This window comes from Pristiophorus japonicus, chromosome 1 (genome assembly GCF_044704955.1).
Source record: "Pristiophorus japonicus isolate sPriJap1 chromosome 1, sPriJap1.hap1, whole genome shotgun sequence".
NCBI classification, from domain to species: Eukaryota; Metazoa; Chordata; class Chondrichthyes; family Pristiophoridae; genus Pristiophorus; species Pristiophorus japonicus.
In genome coordinates, this window is record NC_091977.1 from 32,942,400 (window position 1) to 32,964,874 (window position 22,475).

Genomic DNA, 22,475 nt, shown 5'->3' on the forward strand with positions numbered 1-22,475 from the left:
ACTTGGAGTTCAGAAGAATGAAGGGATCTCATAGAAACGTTTAAAATTCTGATGGGTTTAGACAGGTTAGATGCAGGAAGAATGTTCCCAATGTTGGGGAAGTCCAGAACCAGGGGTCGCAGTCTAAGGATAAGGGGTAAACCATTTAGGACCGAGATGAGGAGAAACTTCTTCACCAGAGAGTGGTGAACCTGTGGAATTCTCTACCACAGAAAGTTGTTGAGGCCAATTCACTAAATGTATTCAAAAAGAAGTTAGATGTAGTCCTTACTACTAGGGGGATCAAGGGGTATGGTGAGAAAGCAGGAATGGGGTACTGAAGTTGCATGTTCAGCCATGAACTCATGGAATGGCGGTGCAGGCTCGAGGGGCCGAATGGCCTACTCCTGCACCTATTTCTATGTTTCTATCTATAGACAGCTGCAATACTGCTATTGCTTACTGACCGAGCAAAATATCTGCTTCTCTTTACGACAGCAAAACAAAGAAAGAATAAGAAAGATTTTGATTTATATAGCGCCTTTCATGACCACTGGACGTCTCAAAGCGCCTAACAACCAATGGAGTGTAGTCACTGTTGTAATGTGGGAAACGCAGCAGCCAATTTGCGCACAAGCAAGCTCCCACAAACAGCAATGTGATAATGACCAGATAATCTGTTATTTTGTTATGTTGATTGAGGGATAAATATTGGCCAGGACACCAGGGATAACTCCCCTGCTCTTCTTCAAACTTGTACCATGGGATCTTTTACATTCACTTGAGATGGCAGACAGGGCCTTGGTTTAATATCTCAACCGAAAGATGGCACTTCCGATAGTGCAGCGCTCCTTCAGCACTGCACTGGAGTGTCAGCCTAGATTTTACATAAGAATATAAGAACATAAGAACATAAGAAATAGGAACAGGAGTAGGCCATACAGCTCCTCGTGCCTGCTCCGCCATTCAATAAGATCATGGCTGATCTGATCATGGACTCAACTCCACTTCCCCGCCCGCTCTCCATAACCCCCTATCTCCTTATTGTTTAAGAAACTGTCTATTTCTGTCTTAAATTTATCCAATGTCCCAGCTTCCACAGCTCTCTGAGGCAGCGAATTCCACAGATTTACAACCCTCTGAGAGACAAAATTTCTCATCTCTGTTTTAAATGGGCGGCCCCTTATTCTAAGATCATGCCCTCTGATTCTTGTCTCCCCCATCAGTGAAAACATTCTCTCTGCATCCACCTTGTCAAGCCCCCTCATAATCTTATACGTTTCGATAAGATCACCTCTCATTCTTTTTTGCTCATCACTGGACCCACAACCTTCTGACTCAGAGGTGAGAGTGCTACCCACTGAGCCACAGCTGACCCTCAAAGGATCTTTGCTGCCACAGTATCCAGGAAAGTAGGAATTAAGTGAACGTGTAGGTGGGCAATGTTCTGAGCTCATGGCGCTGACTGGGAGCCTTGTCTGCCAGCCAGTCAGGAAAGACTAGGTACGCTGCCCAAAACATCCTGTCCAATCCTTTGTTCCATCAACAGCCAATGCTCCATGTTGTTAGTGCAAACTCACAAATGAACCCGTAAAACACTAGGCGGGGAGTCATCGCGACTTTGGGCAATAGTGTAAAACGGGCGCGAGTCACTCGGCCGGCCTTTAGAAACATCTCCTGGTTTTTATTTCCAATGAAGTTAGCGTAAACGAAAATCAGGAGAGATGTTTAACGGGTAACTGAGGCAATACCGCCAGTCTTAGACAATCAGCCAACGTCAAAATGACCCCAATGGTCCTGAATTTCTGCGAGGGTTCGCTTTGTCTCCCGCTGTAATGTCAACCAGAAATTAAGGCCAATTTGCTTTGGAGCTCACAGAAACACTGTCAAAAGCACGAGTTCACTTAAATGTTCATTAATCTGTAAATCCCTGTCCATTATTCGGCTTGTCGTTTTAAGGTTTCGACCCAAAATGTGCATTTCAGCATTAGCAACCACATGCCAGTCACAGGACCATGCCGAAGAAACCCAGGGCACGTGTAACGTTGCACCAGCCATGAAGACTGGTTCTACGGTGGTGATTCCAGCCTCAATATTCCTTTACACTATGTTATATATGCAGACTATAGACATACTCTCTGTGCAGTCACTGTATAGTTGCATAAGATGGAGACTTGCTACCTGATGTACTGTCAATAAGGTTTACACTGTGTATATACTATGCTGGCACCACTAGAGGGTGCAACTGGGTGGAGACCGGGGTTTCCTGCCCCTGTGGCAGAGGCTGTGGTGAGAGACCTGAAGGTCACCTGCATAGGTGTGCAGGGCCCAGTATAAAAGGCTGCCCACCATGCTTGTGCCTCACTCTGGAGTTACAAATAAAGGACCAAGATCAATACAGTTTGAGTACAACATATTGCCTCGTGCAGTCATTCATAAGTGCATTACAGACATAACACACTACTCACAGAGCATGATGTTGTACAGGTACAGGGTCGAGAATCCGGAAGCCTAGGAACCGAGGATGCTCCAGATTCTGTGTATTTCTGGACTTTGGGACGTCTTGCTGACGTCCTGAATCTGGAAATGCCTGGGGTGGGGGGAGGGGAGGGCGGGTGGCGAGGTAAGGAGCGGTGGTTCTGGTGGGGGAAGGAGCGGTGGGCCGAGGTAAGGAAAGAGGGGTTCAGCGGGCAGCAGGGCCAGTGGAGTTGGGAACAGCCCAAGGCGGGGGAGTCCAGCGGGGTGGGTGGGGTGGGGTGCGGTGTGTCCGGATTCCGGAACATTTTCCGGATTCTGGATGATCCCACCACGGATCATCCCGGCGTCTGGATTCCGGAACAGGACGGATTCCGGAACTCCGGGTTCTCGACGCCGTACCTGTGTTACGAACCACTCAGATTTGTTTATTGTGCTCCAATAAACTGGCAGGCAGCTTTTGAGTATCGTATTTTAATGCTGATGTTTAGGTTTGGGCTACACTCTGTTAACAACATCAAATTTATTGGATAAACCAAAGTCCACTGTGAACTCAGCAGGATGCCGACAAATATCCCACACAGAGCTGGAGTTTTCTGTCCAAGTCAAACAAAGCAGAAGGAATTTTGGTTTCTACATGAGGAAACAGAGGAAGCTTGGTAATACTTCATTTTAAGCATCCATGGATACTTAAAACTGTGATATCTCGAACTCCAAACAGCAGTAGTTCCATGCCTGCAGCACTAACATTGCTGTGAATACTACTTGAGATCTGCTTAATCCTGATATTTTTATTTAAGCATAATATTTAACTCTGATTATATTTCTCACATGAGCTTAGGTTTTCGATACCAATTTCCTTTCTCCATGTCATCCAAGTTTGAGGGGATTAACTCACGATGGCTTATGGCTCTACAGTTGCCAGCACTCTCTGGCATTCGTCTTCAGGGGGGCATTTTTAATATGTGACCAGGGAGCTATTCGAGTGTGATGGCATACCCTGTCATTGCCTGATTCCACGTGTGCATTTGCCAGCTGGTATCACTGACCAGCCCTAGTCCAGGGCACTGTGGCCAACTAAAGCCCACTAACTTAGTATAGATGGGTTATCAAATCTGGCTCTTTCCTGGTCCGTGTGGCTCATTACCACAGAGTTCAGTCAACAGTGGGACATAAGCTTTTACATTTTTTAGGTCGGTTGACCTTATTTGGGAACATGTGCCTTAAACACAGCAGGAATAAGAACATAAGAACTTTTATCTTGTACAGTAACCTTTTACGTGGCGCCTTATTGAATTGCCTTCTGGAAATCCAAATACACCACATCCACTGGTTCCCCCTTATCTACCCTGCTCGTTACATCTTCAAAGAACTCTAGCAAATTTGTCAGACATGATTTCCCTTTCATAAAACCATGCTGACTCTGCTTGATTGAATGATGCTTTTCTAAATGTCCCGCTGCTGCTTCCTTAATAATGGACTCCAGCAATTTCCCAACAACAGATGTTAGGCTAACTGGTCTATAGTTTCCTGCTTTTTGTCTGCCTTCTATTTTAAATGGAGGCGTTACATTTGCAGTTTTCCAATCCACTGGGCAGATAACCAAAAGCTTGTTCAATTGGGGAAGGTTTTAAGGAGCATCTTAAAGGAGGAATGAGAGGTAGAGAGGCAGAGAGGTTTAGGGAGGGAATTCCAGAGCTTGGGGCCTCGGCAGCTGAAGGCACGGCCACCAATGGTTGCGCGATTATAATCAGGGATGCTCAAGAGGGCATAATTCGAGGAGCACAGTTATCGGTTGGTAATTGCTGGGGCTGGAGGAGATTACAGAGATAGGGAGGGGCGAGGCCATGGAGGGATTTGAAAACAAGGATGAGAATTTTGAAATTGAGGCATTGTTGAACATGTTCTAAGGGCCGAATGTCCTGCTCCTGCTCATATTTCTTATGTTCTTATGTATGAGAAATTTTTATTTGTTATTCCCTCTCCCAAACCGCCTATTGTACATTATAAAGTATTTGTTTTTTGCTGTGGCCCCTGTGGTTGATTTGCATATGGTGCCAATTGTTATGGTGCACTCTGGGTATTGTAGTACCACAGCAGCAGAATGAAAACTACTCACGCAACAACCTACATTTATATAGCAGCTTTAATATCGTTTTTTTAAGGCCTACAGCCCTTCAGGATTGGACCTGAGCATGATTAGGAAAGGAATTAGGCAAGGTGCAGGAAGGTAGGCTTTAAACAGACTTTTGAAGGTAGGGAACTGTGTAGAATGAAAAAATTATCTGAGCAATTTGACTGAATCAGTTATGTCGTGGTTACTGATTAGTGAATGGTAGCATTGAAGAAGAATGGAGGGATTTGATTGCTTGGTTTTCTCCTAATTTTTGATTCATTCATTTAGTCAATTGGATATTTGGTAACCTGACAAATAAGTGGTTATTTGCACCAATCAAAATCTTTTGCCCAATGGGCATGGCACTTTGAAGGTGTGATGCCATGAGATGTGAAGCTTTTGAGGTACAATGATCTGAGGCCACATTTCAAGTGTGGCGATGGGACAGTCATTCCCTAGAAGTGAGATTTTTCATTACGTAGATATTGACTCCACAATTAATATGACGACTCTACTATCCAGCACTGCTTTGTATTGGTAAGACTGTTTTGTGCAGAAACAAATGCTGTTACCTCCAGTACATAGATTAGATTTACTTCAGGCTTATACACAAGTGTCTGATTTTCCTAGTGCCGGAGAGTGGTGAGGACCCTTGCCCATTAGTAATGCACGTTGGAAAATTGTGAGTCATGCGCCCACGATCTTCCGACATGGGCTGGCCGTGAGTAAAGGAGTGTCAGACTTGGAAAATGTGTCCCGAGGTAGGTTAACAGCCGCAGTTGCACTTACTCTGACTGGGATGTAGATATGGAGCGTCTGATGATCGAGTGGACCTGTCTGAAGAAATCCAGCTTCGACATACATCTGCAGCCCGTGTGATTTGCGACGCTGATTGTTATGGGTTTTGGTCCCTGGGAAATGGGCACTGTAATCTCAAACAACTAGGAAACAAAAGGAGGAGATGAAGGATTAATAAATAAATGAGAACACAAACAAGAGAATGAAACATGTCGACTGTCATTCCCAATCTGTACTCTATAAACACCATTATTAAATTCAGTAAATCGGCCATAATTATCATTATGCATAATTAGCTTCTTCATTATTTTGTTCTGATGCTTTTACATGCACATATTGGATACGTAGGTGAAAAAGTAGAGTTCACAATAAGAAAACTGCAAATATTTCACAATAAAATGTATCAATATCCCCATAGTTTGTACTCATCCAAACTCTGCTGCCCATGTGCTAATTCCCACCGAGTCCTGTTCACCCATCACTTCTGTGCTCGCTGATCTGCAATGGCTCCCAGACCACCAACACCTTGATTTTAAAACACATCTTCAAATCCCTCCATGGTCTCGTCCCCTCCTCCAGTCGGCAACACTCCGAGATTTCTGCAATCCTCCAATTCTGGCCTCTTGCACATTCCCATTTCCTTTGCCTCACCATTGGCTGCTGAGCCTTCAGCTGGACAGGTCCTAAGCTCTGGAATTCGCTCCCTAAATCTCTCTCCCTCTCCGCCTCTCTACCTCTCTTTCCACTTTTAAGAGTCTCCTTAAAACCTACCCCTTTACCCAAGCTTTTGGTTACCTGAACTAATGTCTACTTCTTTGGCTCGGTGTCAATTTTTGTCTTATTACCCTTCTGTGAAGCCCTTTGAAACGTTTTACTACATTAAAGGCACTTGCATCAATACAAGTTGTTGTTTTTTAGCTTCATTATTTTGTCACAAGTCAGCAGCTGATAGTACAGTACATTGAGGTATTGACCACGCTTGACCAGCTCTGATGCACATTATCCACATACCTGATACAAGACTCCCGAAACATGCACTCTGCTCCGAGCTCCGTCACGCAAGCGAGTCCCAGGTGGGAAGAGAAAATGCCTCAAGGACACCCTTAAAGCATCCTTGAAAAAATGTAACATCCCCACTGACTCTAGGAATCCCTGGCCCAAGACCGCTCAAAGTGGAGAAGCATTCGAGAAGGCGGCGAACACATCGAGTCTCTTCGCCGGGTGCACGCGGCAGAAAAGTACAAACAGCGGAAGGAGCGCACGATAAACCAAGCAGCCCACCCACCCGTCTCTTCAACCACCACCTGCCCCACCTGTGACAGTGTCTGTAGATCCCTCATTGAACTCATTAGTCACCTTAGAACTTATATTAGTGTGGAAGTAAGTCATCCTCGACTCTGGGGACTGCCTAAGAAAAAGAAGTACAGTATACAATCATTTTTGATAATGATGGGCAGTTTAGGTTGGAATAGCTAAAAAATGAGTGGATAGTTAGGGAGATACAGCATGGGATGGGCCATGTCAGCAATCAATGGCAGAAAGGAAGTGGAGTAAGATGGTGTAACTGACTGCGAAGGTTTAAGTACATGGAAGATTAGTAATGGATACGCTTCCCTACTGTGATGTTCTGTGTAATTGGCGACATATCTGGGAACCTGATCCTCATTTTTGGCAAGTGAGATTTGGCTGAGGTGAATGGATGTGAATCCTGCATAAACATGGATGGGGAAATTTAATAGTCTAAGAGATACATGTCAAAAATCTACATCTATGATGAGAATTAAAAGCTTTTATTAAAGTGAACCTGGGTAACCTTAGTCAAACTTCTGCAGGACATACATTCATAAAACTAAAAGTCCTTGCTTATTCTCTCAATCTCAATAACTTAAAAAGGTAGATGGGATGGATAAAGAAAATGTAACTTGGATATATTTAGAGCTGCTCATCTGCTGCTGGGGTCAACCCCACATATGAGGGGAAATGCACTGTGTTTGATCTGTGCTACACTTAAGGAGGAATTACTGAAGGTACTGTGGTTCAAAGAAGATAAATGTTCAATTTACTTGCACACAATGCGCATTCGTGAACAAGGAATTGAAAAACAAGAAAAAAGACAATATTTTCCTAGTCATGACTAGCTATTTATCTATATATTAAAAATTGTGTCCTGCTCGAATTAGCCCCACACTCTAACCCCTTAAGACTACACCTTGGTCTCTTCACCATAGGAGATTGACTAGTACAGTATAAGAACATAAGTACATAAGAAATAGGAGCAGGAGTAGGCCATACGGCCCCTCGAGCCTGCTCCGCCATTCAATACGATCATGGCTGATCCGATCATGGACTCAGGTCCACTTCCCTGCCCGCTCCCCATAACCCCTTATTCCCTTATCGTTTAAGAAACTGTTTATTTCTGTCTTAAATTTATTCAATGACCCAGCTTCCACAGCTCTCTGAGGCAGCGAATTCCACAGATCCACAACCCTCTGAGAGAAGAAATTTCTCCTCATTTCAGTTTTAAATGGGCGGCCCCTTATTCTAAGATCATGCCCTCTAGTTCGAGTCTCCCCCATCAGTGGAAACATCCTCTCTGCATCCACTTTGTCAAGCGCACTCATAATCTTATAAGATCACCTCTAATTCTTCTGAATTCCAATGAGTAGAGGCCAAACCTACTCAACCTTTCCTCATAAGTCAACCCCCTCATCTCTGGAATCAACCTTGTGAACCTTCTCTGAACTCCCTCCAAAGCAAGTATATCCTTTTGTAAATGGCCTCACCAATACCCTGTACAACTGTAGCAAGACTTATACTCTATCCCCTTTGCAATAAAGGCCAAGATTCCATTGGCCTTCCTGATCACTTGCTGTACCAGCATACTAACCTTTTGTGTTTCATGCACAAGTATCCCCAGGTCCTGCTGTACTGCAGCACTTTGCAATCTTTCTTCATTTAAATAATAACTTGCTCTTTGATTTTTTCTGCCAAAGCTCATGACCTCACACTTTCCAACATTATACTCCATCTGCCAAATTTTTGCCCACTCACTTAGCCTGTCTATGTCCTTTTGCAGATTTTGTGTGTCCTCCTCACATATTGCTTTTCCTCCCATCTTTGTATTGTCGACAAAATTGGCTACATTACACTCAGTCCCTTCCTCCAAGTCGTTAATATAGATTGTAAATATTTGGGGTCCCAGCACTGATCCCTGCAGCACCCCACTGGTTACTGATTGCCAACCCAAGAATGAACCATTTAGCCCTACTCTTTGTTTTCTGTTCGTTAGCCAATCCTCTATCCATGCTAATATATTACCCCCAACCCCTTGAACTTTTATTTTGTGCAGTAACCTTTTGGATTGTATAATGATTGTAGTTCAAGAACTCCCCCCTAAATCGCTGGCCTTTTCCGTATGTTTGCAATAAACTGTAACTGCAGCAAACTCCAAGGGTATATGTAATAGAAAGTTTTACCAATTTAGCAGCTGGGGTTCGAATTATTTATAGAATCGTAGAATGATACAGCGCAGAAGGAGGCCATTCGGTCCATCATGCCTGTGCTAGCTCTTTGGTAGAGCTATCTAATTAGTCCCGCTCTCCTTCATATATCTTTCTTCATAGATCTGTAAATACTTTCCCTTCAAGTATTTATCCAAAATATTTAGTCGTAACACAATGTGCATTATCTAACTTTTTTGTTGAAAAAAATAATTTTGGAAGACAGAACAAATCCTTTTCTGGAACAAACATGCGCACAAAAAATGTTGAGTCAAATTGAGTAAAATTTCTTATCTGTTTAGTTAACTTAAACACTCTGGCATCGATCCTCTCTCCCTAAAAAACACCGATAAATATACGTTAGCATGTGAATATTTATGGTGGGGCTTATAACTGTAAATCGGAACAAGCTTCTCTTTTCATGTTGCACCAAAACCTAATTTATGACTTTATTAAACTGATGATAATGCCTGCCATAGTTTCAACGTTTTCTTACACTAAATGTTCAGCCATGTGACAGTCAGAAACCAAGCATATACAGCACATTTTTCGAAAACTGGGTTAAGACAAGTCAGGAGAAAATGATTTTCAAGTGTGTGTCAAGTGTATGTTAATTTGTGGGTAAACAAGATTATCACACCAACGTTATCAGTGCAAAGGAATAAGTAAAAATCTAGGCACCATGTCTAGGCACCATGTCTAGGCTCATCCAAACTTGGGCACTTGGATATTTATTAAACCAAAACATTGTACTGCAATAATGCGGCTCAGAGATTATTTTTTTCCATATGGACCCAACTACAGTGTTGATTTCACCATTAAGCTGAAGATTGATTTGGGTTTGCCTCAGTATAACAGAATTCACTGCTGTGCCAATGTTCCACTTCAGCGTTTATTTTTGTTAGATTCGCTAGTTGTTTTATTGAGTATAAAGTCTCCAAGAAGAAGATAACACAATCTGACTCTGATAAACAGTCTACTGCGCTTAAGTCTGTGTCCTTTTTAAATGCAGGCTTTTACATGCTCAATTAAGGGATCTTGCCCTGTTAAGGGTATTATATCAAAGGTTGCTATCTTTGGTCTATAATTCTAGTGCCTTTATCCAAGTTTTCATCATTGCAAATGCTACTGTGCATTTCTGACTATCTCGTCATCTTAAAATATAACATGCTGAGCTATTTAAAGGAAAGGTTATTTTAAGGAAAACACTTAGATACTATGTTCTCCCTGTACATTTTATTATTTTTGGAAATTAAAAAATCTTTCATGGCGGAATCGAGCTGCTCAGGGTTTTTTTCTTTTACACCTGGGGCCTGAGTTGAAATCGAGCCTGCTACAGTTTTGAATGGCCCTTCTGTCTACCAGTTGTGAGCAATCTAAATTAAACAGGTTTGGCCAATCCCGCACTCAGTGCTGAACTGGCACTGGTCCACAGCACATGCTCAGCCACAAACTGGTAAAGTCATTGAGAGTGGCTGTAAGGTTGGCTGGTGTGTGAATGAAAGAATGTGTGCAGGTGCCTTCAGGCGCTCTGCTGAGGCTGGGAAAAAGTTTTGTCCTATGTGGGTATATACTCAAAAAGGGAAATATTAGCAGGGCAGGGGAGTGGGATTAATGGGATAGCCCTTTCAGAAAGTTGGCACAGTCAATTTGGGCTGAATGGCCTGCTTCTGTGTTGTATTATTCCATGATCTGGCCATGGTTTACTGATTTGAAAGTGCTGGATGTGGACACTGAATAACAAGAGTGGAAAAATAGTACAGTTCCGCAGCACTGACATCCCCTCAACTTAATCGGCAAAACATTTAAAGACTTTTTGCATTGTAACTACTTCTGTATAGAATACACTAAATGTCCTGTTATTATAAAATTGCTTATTTTGTGCTATAGCTGATTTTATATTCATATATTCCTTTTAACTGTACACAAAATTGTGGACATTCTATTGTGCATTACTCAGTATCATCCCGTCCAGAGGTTGGGTACAGGAACAGGTAGGGTCGAGGGTGGATGCAGTAGATGGTGGGTGGGGGGCAGGTATGGTGCAGACCTGTGACAAAGTTAAGGCTAGGCCCTAGGTCGGGGTTGAGATGCGGGTGAATCAAGTTGAAGGCAAGGGTGCTGAGCAAGGTCACAGCTCAGGCTGAAGCTGAGCCCTAGATCCAGGTCTGCTGGTGTGGGGGGCAGGGGGGCGGGGGGGGGGGGGGGATGTTGCTAGTGGTTGGGACTAGGAAGGCAGGTCCAGGAGCAGATGCCTCTCAGCATGGGATCAAACATGGCCGGTGGATGACAGAATCAGTGATGACAATGACCTACGAGAAGGCATCGACCAGCAACCAATGAAAAGAAGTTATGGGAGCAATGATGGGATTTGATAGTCACATGGTTCCCAAGGACAAATCAGATTGCTGAAAACAGAGGAAGTCAAACAGATGAACACTCCTTTTTTTAATAACATGCAAATAAACAAATTTAACAAGCGCAAAACTTAAAATGATCTTTGAAACATAATTGCTTATTTAGCATCTAATTTTCAGCGCATTCGATGTCGCAGCAACTCTCTGAGGGAAGCTTGAAAGAAGAAAATGAGCGCTGGGTAATATTGGCACTGTAAAGTACTCGCTCCAATCACTTGTGTTGCTAACTTCCCTGTTTTAGTTAATGATTTATTCAGTCATGGGCTAGAAGGAGGAGACTGAGAAAAAACATTCTCCCTCCCTGTATCCTAGTTAGCTTTGTGTATTAACAGAATGGAAACTCATTAAATCAACAAAATTGCAAATGTTGACAAATGCTGACTGAGTTATCAATAAAAAGTTGCTTTTAAAGTTTCCCACCTTATAGGAAGAATAACACTTTCGGCGGTAACTCCGTAGGTAGCACTCTCGCCTCTGAGTCAAGAAGGTTGTGGGTTCAAGTCTGACTCCAGAGACTTGAGCACAGAAATCTAGGCTGACACTCCAGTGCAGTGCTGAGGGAGTGCTGCATGGTCAGAGATAGGATCTTTCAGATGAGATGTTAAACTGAGGCCACATCTGCCCTCTCAGGTGGATGTAAAAGACCCCATGTCACTATTTCGAAGAGCAGAGGAGTTCACCTTGCTGTCCTGGCCAATAATTCTCCCTCAACTAACATCGTAAAAAAAAAGATTCTCTGATCATTATCACATTGCTGTGTGTGGGAGCTTGCTGTGTGCAAATTGGCTGCCGCGTTTCCTACATTACAACAGTGACTACACTTCAAAAAGTACTTCAGTGGCTGTATAGCACTTTGGGATGTCCGGTGGTTATGAAAACGCTATATAAATCCAAGTCTTTCTTTCTTTTGCTTTCAGTCACTCCCTCGGGAGGCATGAGCAGTTTTAAGATTCAGTGCCAGCTATACAGGAAGAGTTATCAATGTGCCAGCCAGCCATTAGCAGATGGTCAAGAATGGGGAACTGGATTCTGAAGAGCTGCTCCTGATTCAGCCTGTGTATGCCTGATTTTATTTCGACATGCAATGCTTCGATCCGTACTGAACATTTGAGGGTGAACATAAGAACATAAGAAATAGGAGCAGGAGTAGGCCATTTGGCCCCTCGAGCCTGCTCCTCCATTCAATAAGATCATGGCTGATCTGATCTTGGCCTCAACTCCACTTCTCTGCCCGCTCCCCATAACCCTTGACTCCCTTATCATTCAAAAATCTATCTCCACCTTAAATATATTCAATGACCCAGCCTCCTCAGGTAGAGAATTCTGGGGTAGAGAATTCCAAAGATTCACGACCCTCTGAGAGAAGAAATTCGTCCTTATTTCCATTTTAAATGGGCGACCCCTTATTCTGAAACTATGCCCCCTAGTTCTTGAAACATTCTCTCTCTGCATCTACCTTGTTAATACCCCTCAGAATCTTATGTTTCAATAAGATCATCGCTCATTCTTCCAAACTCCAATGAGTACAGGCCCAACCTGTTCAACCTTTCTTCATAAGACAACCCCTTCCTCTCAGGAATCAACCGAGTGAACCTTCTCTGAACTGCTCCAATACAAGTATATCCCTCCTTAGATAAGGAGACCAAAACTGTGGGGAGGATGGGGTCGTTCAGCTGTCACTTCAGAAGGTAATACCCACTGTTCTTTCGTGTTCAATAAATCTGCTGCCTACATTTCTGAAGATGCCATACGGAATTTATTTTGAGGGCATCTGAGAGCTGATGTTGAATTTTGTCGCCTTTAATTTCCTTTCAAATTGATCACGGATAATAAATTTCAACAGCAGAGTTTTCCAAAAGTAAAATAAGGCAGAGATATTTTCAGCCATAGTTACAAAGTACACAATTACACAGAATTTACAACACAGAAACAGGCCATTCGGCCCAATTGGTCAATGCCGGTGTTTATGCTCCACACAAGCCTCCTTCCACCCTGCTTCATCTAACCCCATCAACATATCCTTCTATTCCTTTCTCCCTCATGTACATTTCTGACTTAAGTGACGGCCAGTGGCTCAGTAGGTAGCATCCTTGCCTCTGAGTCGGAAGGCTATGGGTTCACGTCTCACTCCAGAGACTTGAGCACAAATATCCAGGCTGACACTCCCAGTGCAGTACTGAGGGACTGCTGCACTGGTGGAGGTGCCGTCTTTCTGATGAGGCATTACACCGAGATCCCGTCTGCTCTCTGGACGAAAAAGATCCCATGGCGCTATTTTGAAGAAGAGCAGAGGAGTTATCCCTGGTGTCCTGGCCAATATTTATCCTTCAATTAACATCGCGAAAAAAACGACTAGGTGAGTGGGCAAATACATGGCAGATGCGGTATAATGTGGATAAATGTGAGGTTATCCACTTTGGTGGTAAAAACAGGAGGGCTGATTATTATCTGAATGGTGACAGATTGGTAAAGGGGGAGGTACAACGAGACCTGGGTGTCATGGTACATCAGTCATTGAAGGTTGGCATGCAGGTACAGCAGGCGATGAAGAAGGCAAATGGCATGTTGGCCTTCATAACGAGAGGATTCGTGTATATGAGCTGGGAGTCTTACTACAGTTGTACAGGGCCTTGGTAAGACCACATCTTGAATATTATGTACAGTTTTGGTCTCCTAAACTGAGGAAGGACATTCACGCTATTGAGGGAGTGCAGCGAAGGTTCACCAGACTGATTCCCGGGATGACAGGACTGACATATGAAGAAAGACTGGATTGACTAGGCTTATATTCAATGGAATTTAGAAGAATGAGAGGGGATCTCATAGAAACATATAAAATTCTGATGGGATTAGACAGGTTAGATGCAGGAAGAATGTTCCCAATGTTGGGGAAGTCCAGAAGCAGGGGTCACAGGGGTAAGCCATTTAGGACTGAGATGAGGAGAAACTTCTTCACTCAGAGAATTGTGGGCATGTGGAATTCTCGACCACAGAAAGTTGTTGAGGCCAGTTCGTTAGATATATTCAAAAGGGAGTTAGATGTGGCCCTTACAGCTAAAGGGATCAAGGGGTACGGAGAGAAAGCAGGAATGGAGTACTGAAATGCATAATCAGCCATGATCATATTGAATGGTGGTGCAGGCTCGAAGGGCCGAATGGCCTACTCCTGCACCTATTTTCTATGTTTCTATCTGGTCATTATCACATTGCTGTTTGTGGGAGCTTGCTGTGTGAACATTGGCTGCTGCTTTCCTATATTACAACAGTGACTTAACTTCAAAAGTATGTCATTGGCTGTAAAGTGCTTTAAGACATTCGGTGGTCGTGAAAGGCGCTTTATAAATGCAAGTCTTTCTTTTTCCCTGAAATGCATTTATGCTATTCGCCTAAACCACTCCCTGTGGTAGCGAGTTCCACATTCGAACCACTGTCTGAGTAAAGAAGATTCTCCTGAATTCATTATTGGATTTACTAGTGACTCTTATATTTATGACCCCTAGTTTTGGACTCCAGTCCACAAGTTTAAAATTTAAAAACAAAAAAATCATTCATACATCACAAATATGAATCCCGAGGCTATCTTCCTCATAAATAGGTTGTAGGCACAGAGTGGGTTTGATAAAGTATGTTCTGCTGACAAGTCTGGAATTCCACTCTACAACCTGTGCTTACATAACCAACACACTGCTGTTGTTGCTGACCTTTTTATGCTTCACTCACGAATATTTTAATAACCAGGATATGCTGGCATTGGTAAATAGAACCCATTGTAATTTTAAGTGCGACACAAAGGCTTCCTTCCAGACTGCGATCGAATGTAGACAAGCTCGACAGACTTGAGAAGGGACAGCTTTCACTGGACGCATTTGGCTGCCTCACTCTACTTTCACGTGGGAAAGTTATATTGCAGAGGAAATGGTTTATGTTTCATTCCGTTTCACTCCCAATCAGTTAATAATGAACAAATCTGACCAGTTTGTTCTCTGAAACCAAAGCTGCACTATTGAGAGAACTAGCCGTAATCTAAAACCAAGAATCTTCATGATGTCTCAAGATAATTTTTGCTTTTAACTTTCACGGTTTTACTGCCTCAACAGAGAGTATTCTGTTCCTGACAGGACCGGTAAGGTTGGAACAGAGGTGGCTGAGGGGAGACCTTATTGAGGTGTATAAAATTATGAGGGGCCTGGAGACAGTGGATAGGACGGACCTATTTCTCTTAGCAAAGGGGTCAACAGCCAGAGGGCATAGATTTATGGTGAGGCCACACCTGGAGTACTGCGTACAGTTTTGGTCTCCGTATTTAAGGAAGGATATACTTGCATTGGAGGCTGTTCAGAGAACGTTCACTAGGTTGATTCCGGAGATGAGGGGGTTGACTTATGAAGATAGGTTGAGTAGGGTGGGCATATACACATCGGAGTTCAGAAGAATGAGTTGTGATCTTATTGAAACTTATAAGATAATGAGGGGGGCTTGACAAGGTGGATGCAGAGAGGATATTTCCACTCATAGGGGAAACTAAAACTAGTGGACATAGTCTTAGAATAAAGAGTCGCCCATTTAAAACTGAGATGAGGAGAAATGTTATCTTTCAGAGGGTTGTAAATCTGTGGCATTCTCTTTGCCAGAGAACTGTGGAGGCTGGATCATTGAATATATTTAAGGTGGAGATAGACAGATTTTTGAACGATAAGGGAGTAAAGGGTTATGGAGAGAGGGCAGGGAAGTGGAACTGAGTCCATGATCAGATCAGCCGTGATCTTGTTGAATGGCGGAGCAGGCTCGAGGGACCAAATGGCCTACTCCTGCTCCTATTTCTTATGTTCTTATTTAAAGTAATTGGTAGGAGGCTTAGAGGGGATGCGAGGGGAAATGATTTCGCCCAGAGGGTGGAGGGGGTCTGGAACTCACTGTCTGAAAGGATGGTAAAGGCAGAAACCCTCACTAACAACAACATGGCACTTCACTGGAGTATTATAAGACAAAACAATAAATTTGACACTGAGTCACATAAGAAGAAATTAGGGTAGATGAACAAAAGCTTGGTCAAAGAGGTAGCGTTTCCTGTTGGCGCACCTTTCATTCCCTCTGTGAGCTCTGGCTGTGTGGCGGCCATTAAAGACAATGGCCCAATGCCGCCGCCGTTTTATTTTTTTTGTCGGCCGACTTCCATGTTGGCCGGGATCGGGTTCGGCCGGACCGCCAACAGGCAGCCTGGCACCCCCTCGCGGGTGCCAGGCCACTGGCCCGGCCGAAACCCTCCCTGCTGGCCCAGTGGCCGATCCTAAAGATTCGGCGATTCTCTCCCCTTTAACGGAGGCGAGATACGTGGTGACGCAGCTGTGCAATGACATCACCACTGCCCCGCTGCTGAGTGACAGCGGCGGAGAATCCACCCCGTCTCCACTGCCGCCCCTCACCAGCACTTACTGCCGTACTTCCACCCCCATTATGACCGACTTCCTGGCCGCTTAAAAAACAAAGACAAAGACCTGAATATCGATCAAGAGTCAACCTCTTCCGAGACGACGGTAAAAGTACTTAAAAAACGGTAAGTGCGGCAGCTTTCTGGTGGGCCTGAATTTCGGACCCATAGAGAGGTGGGGAGGTTTAGGGAGTGAATCCCAGAGCTTAGGGCCCAGGCAACTGAAGGCACGGCCACTACATTTAAAAAGTACTTGGATATGCACTTGAGGTGCCGTAAGCCTACAAGGCTATGGACCAAGAGCTGGAAAGTGGGATTTTGATTTCTTTTTGCACAGAATCTTGCAAAAAGCAGGATCTTCAGATGCTTTTAAACTGCTGAGTTCCCACTGTGTGTAATTCTATGTTGCTGTTAAGAGATACTTGACTTGTACGTGTCAGACTCCTCGTTTTATTTTTCACACAAGACTCTGCTGTGTCACGCGCATAATGATTTGCTTAACATACACAGGGTCTGTCTCCTCCCTCCCCGCCGTGTCTTCCCCATTTACTTTACAGCGGTTTGGAGAAGTCCCAAAGAGATTCACCTCCAAAGTACATCATTTGTCTCTCTGCCATTCTGTCACTCTTCATTCCGTTGCTTCCTTCATCGCCTGCCTCAGCCCTGCCTCTGCCCAACTGCTGAAACCCTCACCCAAGCTTTTGTTACCTCCACCCTCGACTATTCCAATGCTCTCCTGGCCAAGCTGCCATCTTCCACCCTCCATAAATTTGAGCTCATCCAAAACTCAACATAACTCAATCCCAAATCCTGACAATGAAGAAAACAAATGATCAAATGTCCTGAAATGTGGCAATAGGCCTTCTCTTACTTTAATTTGCTCTTACCACTCAGGTGCCCATTTTATCTCCATGTTTTTTTACAAATTTTCTCATAATCTCCATTTCTTTTGTTTTCCTATATTCTTTAACATAGAACAGAATCTTACAGCACAGGAGGCGGTCATTCGACCCATTATGCCTGTGCTGGCTCTTTGAAAGAGCTATCCAATTTAATCCCACACCACAGCTTTTCCCCCATAACCCTGAAAATTAGTTCTCTTCAAGTACATGTCCAATTGCCTTTTGAAAGTTCCTATGGAATCTGATTCCACCACTCTTTCAGGTAGTGGGTTCCAGATCATAACAACCCTCTGTGTGAAATAAGTTCTCCTTATTTCCCCTCTCGTTCTTTTAAATCCTATGGTTATCAACCCACTCGCCAGAGAATAGTTTCTCCCTACTTGCTCTATCAGAACCCCTCACAATTTTGAATCCCGCTATTCAGTCTCCCCTTAACCTTCTCTGCTCTAAGTAGAACAATCCCAGCTTCTCCCCTCTGCCCACATAACAGAAATCCCTCATCCCTGGTCTCATCCTGGTAAACCTCCTCTGTGCCCTCTCCAAGGCCTTGACATCCTTCCTAAAGTATGGTGCCCATTATTGCAGCTGAGAGCTAACCAGAGATTTATAACGGTTTAGCATTACTTCCTTGTTTTTGTATTCAATACCTCTGTTTACAAAGCCAAATATCCCATTATCCTAACATGCCTTATCAACTTGCCCTGGAACTATCAAGAATTTGTGAATATGCCTCCCAGCTCCCTCTGCTCTTGCAACCTCTCAAAATAGTATCATTTAGAATATACTGCCTCGCCATGTTATTTCTCTCAAAGTGCATCACTTCACACTTATCTGCATTAAATTGCATTTGCCATGTGTCTGCCCATTTCACCAGTAAGTCTATGTCTTCCTGAAGTCTGCTACTATCCTGCTCATTATGTACTATTTTGCCAAGTTTTGGATCATCTGCAAACTTCAAAATTGTACTCCCTATAGCCACGTCCAGTTATCCAAGTTATATATAACAAGAAAAGCAAATGGTCCTGATACTGACCCTGGGGGATCCCATTGCATACTTCTCTTCAGTCAGTAAAACATCTGTTCACCACTATTCACTGCCTCCTATCCCTTACACAATTATGAACCCAAGTTACCACCGTCCCTTTAATACCATGTGCTTTTATTTTACGAATAAGTTATGTGATACTTCATCAAATATCAACTTTATATTTGTCATTTTTTTATTATCTCCCTTATAGACAATAAATAATTTCTTAAATTTTGGATTTTAACTAATCTCCTTATTTATCCAAAGACCCCCTCAGCCTTCAGTAAATTCCATCATTTCTCCACTGCAATGTGCTTAATTTGTATCCTCCTGTTTAAATCATTCGCAAAACTGAATTTTATGTCTCTATCCATTTAATCTGGGTAAGTCCCCTTTTTATTTTTTCTAGTCAAGTATCCTTCTCTTCAACTCCTCTTTTTCCTTTTCTATTCTTATACTGATTATGTTGTGGTCACTGTGTCCCTTATGTTCCCTACCTGTAAGTCACCTACTTCGGTATCCGGAACCAGGCTAAGTGCTTCCTTCCTTGTTGCAGTAGACTGAGGAAACAGCCTTGAATGCATCACAAGAAACCTCCCTTTTCTCAGCAACTTTTTACATTGTACTACCAAGCACAATTCCAGCAGTTATTGAGTTCAGTCCAAATTGTGGGACTGTTTTGTTAAGGTAGTGATACCAACCACATGGCAAGATCCTACAAATCCCCTGGGAGGACAGACGCACCAACGTTAGCGTCCTCGATCAAGCCAACATCCCCAGCATTGAAGCACTGACCACACTCGATCAGCTCCGCTGGGCAGGCCACATTGTTCGCATGCCAGACACGAGACTCCCAAAGCAAGAGCTCTACTCAGAACTCCTTCATGGCAAACGAGCCAAAGGTGGGCAGAGGAAACACTACAAAGACACCCTCAAAGCATCCCTGATAAAGTGCAACATCCCCACTGACACCTGGGAGTTCCTGGCCAAAGACCGCCCTAAGTGGAGGAAGTGCATCCGGGAGGGCGTTGAGCACCTCGAGTCTCATTGCCGAGAGCATGCAGAAATCAAGCGCAGAGAGCGGAAAGAGCATGCGGCAAACCTGTCCCATCCACCCTTTCCCTCAACGACTATCTGTCCCATCTGTGACAGCGACTGTGGTTCTCGTATTGGGTTGTTCAACCACCTAAGGACTCCTTTTTTAGAGTGGAAGCAAGTCTTCCTCGATTCCGATGGACTGCCTATGATGATGAGGATGGTAGATGTGAGTAGTGTCAGAGGAAGAATTGTGACAGAGGAAAGCAGGTACCTCGTTGGAGCTCATCCAAAACTCGGCTGCCCATGTCCTAACTCGTACCAAGTTCCATTCATCCATCAACCCCTGTGCTCGCCAACCTGCATTGACTCTTGGTTAAGCAACGCCTCCATTTTTAAAATTCTCATCCTTGTTTCCAAATCCCCTCCATGGCCTCGCCCCTCCCTATCTCTGTAATCCCCTCCAGGCTTATAACCCTTTGAGATCTCTGTGCTCCTCTAATTCTGGCCTCTTGAGCAGCTCCAATTTTAATCGCTCCACCATCAGTGGCCATGCCTTCAGCTGCCGAGGACCTGTGCTCTGTAATTCCCTCCCTAAACCTCTCCGCCTCTCTATCTCTCTTTCCTCCTTTAAGACTCTCCTCTGCCCGAATATTTCCTTAATTGGCTCGGTGTCAAATTTTGTTTTATAATGCTCCTGCGAAGCACCTTGGGAAGTTTTACTACATTAAAGGCACTATATAAAGACAAGCTGTTGTTGTGAGCAGGAGCTATAAGGGTGGAAATCTGTCTTGGGCGATATAGTAAAATAGGTTTTGTAAAATAGGCGGTATCACATCGACCGTCTGCTATATGCCCCACACGATACTCATTCCCGGTGACTTCAATGTCCAATGCCCAAGATAAATGTCTGAGGAAGGACGTTCTTGCTATTGAGGGAGTGCAGTGAAGGTTCACCAGACTGATTCCCAGGATGGCTGGACTGACATATGAGGAGAGACTGGATCAACTGGGCCTTTATACATTGGAGTTTAGAAGGATCAGAGGGGATTTCATAGAAACATATAAGATTCTGACAGGACTGGACAAGTTAGATGTGGGAAGAATGTTCCCATTGTTGAGGAAGTCCAGAACCAGGGGATACAGTCTTATGATAAGGGGTAGACCATTTAGGACTGAGATGAGGAGAAACTTCTTCACTCAGAGAGTTGTTAACCTGTGGAATTCTCTGCCGCAGAGAGTTGTTGATGCAAGTTCATTGGATATATTCAAGAGGGAGTTAGATATGGCCCTTACAGCTAGGGGGATCAAGGGGTATGGAGAGAAATAAGGAAATGGGTACTGAGGTGAATGATCAGCCATGATCCTATTGGATGGTGATGCAGGCTCGAAAAATCGAATGGCCTACTCCTGCACCTATTTTCTATGTTTCTATGTTTCTATAAGAACATAAGAATTAGGAGCAGGAGTCAGCTATTTGGTCCCCCGAGCCTGCTCTGCCATTCAATAAGATCATGGCTGATCTTCTACCTCAACTCCACTTTCCTGCACTATCTTGAAAGGAAGTTCATCAAGAGGTGCATAGCGAATATTCTGAGCAGGGAAAGCCATCAGGGAAAACAGCTGGAAACATGGCCCATCAAATACTAGGTCAGAGGGAGCAAGAAAACAAAAAAATGGACAAGTGGGCAAAATCTGGATTCTGGCTTCTGCGAATAAAGAGTGGAAGCACTGTAACTTGCCGTCGGGAGGCCAGAAGTTCTGGGGGAAGGGGCCTTGATTTGCTGCACTGAAATCAATAGCAGGGGCCTGAGGTTTTCAGGGGCGTAGGCAGGAGAGGAGCTGCTAAGATGGAACTTTACGCTCATAGCTGCAGCATTGGGTTTGACGAGTTTAGGTCGGTTTGAGTCAGACTGTAATTAGCTAAGGCACCATACCTCCGTCAGTTTACTTATTTCTGTTTTGAAAGGGGAGACCTTGCAAAACTAGGAAGATGAAACCCTTCTATAACAGGCAAAAAGAGAATTCTGCCAATTTCCAGGAAGTCTCTTAGCACGTAACCTACACAACCAATCTATAAAGTACGTGTGCTGTGTACGACATAACATACGATACTAACTTTTTCATATCTATATGTACACAATCGCAGAAAAAAATTACAAAAAGGAAAAAGCGATTTTACAAAAGGAGAATAAAGCAGTTGTATAATATTGGGCTGGATTTTTGGTTCTGCTCATTTCGGGGCAGTAACGGCAGCGGGGTGCTAAAGTTTGCGCCCAGGAACAGTTTGCACCTCAGTCAGCAATATTCAACAGCTGTGCCCTGAGTGTGGGGCAGAGCGTTAAGGGAGGCGCGAGGCCGGCGGAGCATGTGAAAACCCCAAGCTAAACGACCGGCTCTGGAGCGCTGTAAGAGAGGCCTCGGGGGAAAGAAAAACCTTAAAAAAAAACTAACAAAAACATTCCCAATAAATAACTCACGCCACCACAACATAAATTGCAAAAAAAGTAAAATAAAAAAACCATCGCACTTACCTGAGGTCAATATTACTTACCTCACTGTGGCCCGACAACTTGGACCGCCGGTTTTCACAGGCGGTCCCAGCAGGGCGTTCTACCGAGTGCGACAGATCGGTTGGCAGCCAAACATTGAGCTGGTGTCGCAACCAGTGGTGTTGCACCCCGGCTCGCCTCTTCTCGTCGGTAATGCGCCACGGCACGTCGAAACCGGAACTGAATGTCCCGGGGATGAGCTGGAAGCTGCCTGCTCGCCCGGAAGTGCATGCTGCCACGACTGCC

General features: G+C 44.0%; 1 protein-coding gene across 1 annotated transcript in view; it reads right to left on the reverse strand.

The window, feature by feature from the left end:
- Positions 1-22,475, reverse strand: part of vegfc (vascular endothelial growth factor c) — a 270,356-nt gene that overhangs the window by 60,044 nt on the left and 187,837 nt on the right. The window contains exon 4 of the mRNA XM_070878417.1: positions 5,360-5,511. Within this exon, the coding sequence (XP_070734518.1) occupies positions 5,360-5,511 (152 nt within the window). The remainder of the gene's footprint in view (positions 1-5,359; positions 5,512-22,475) is intronic.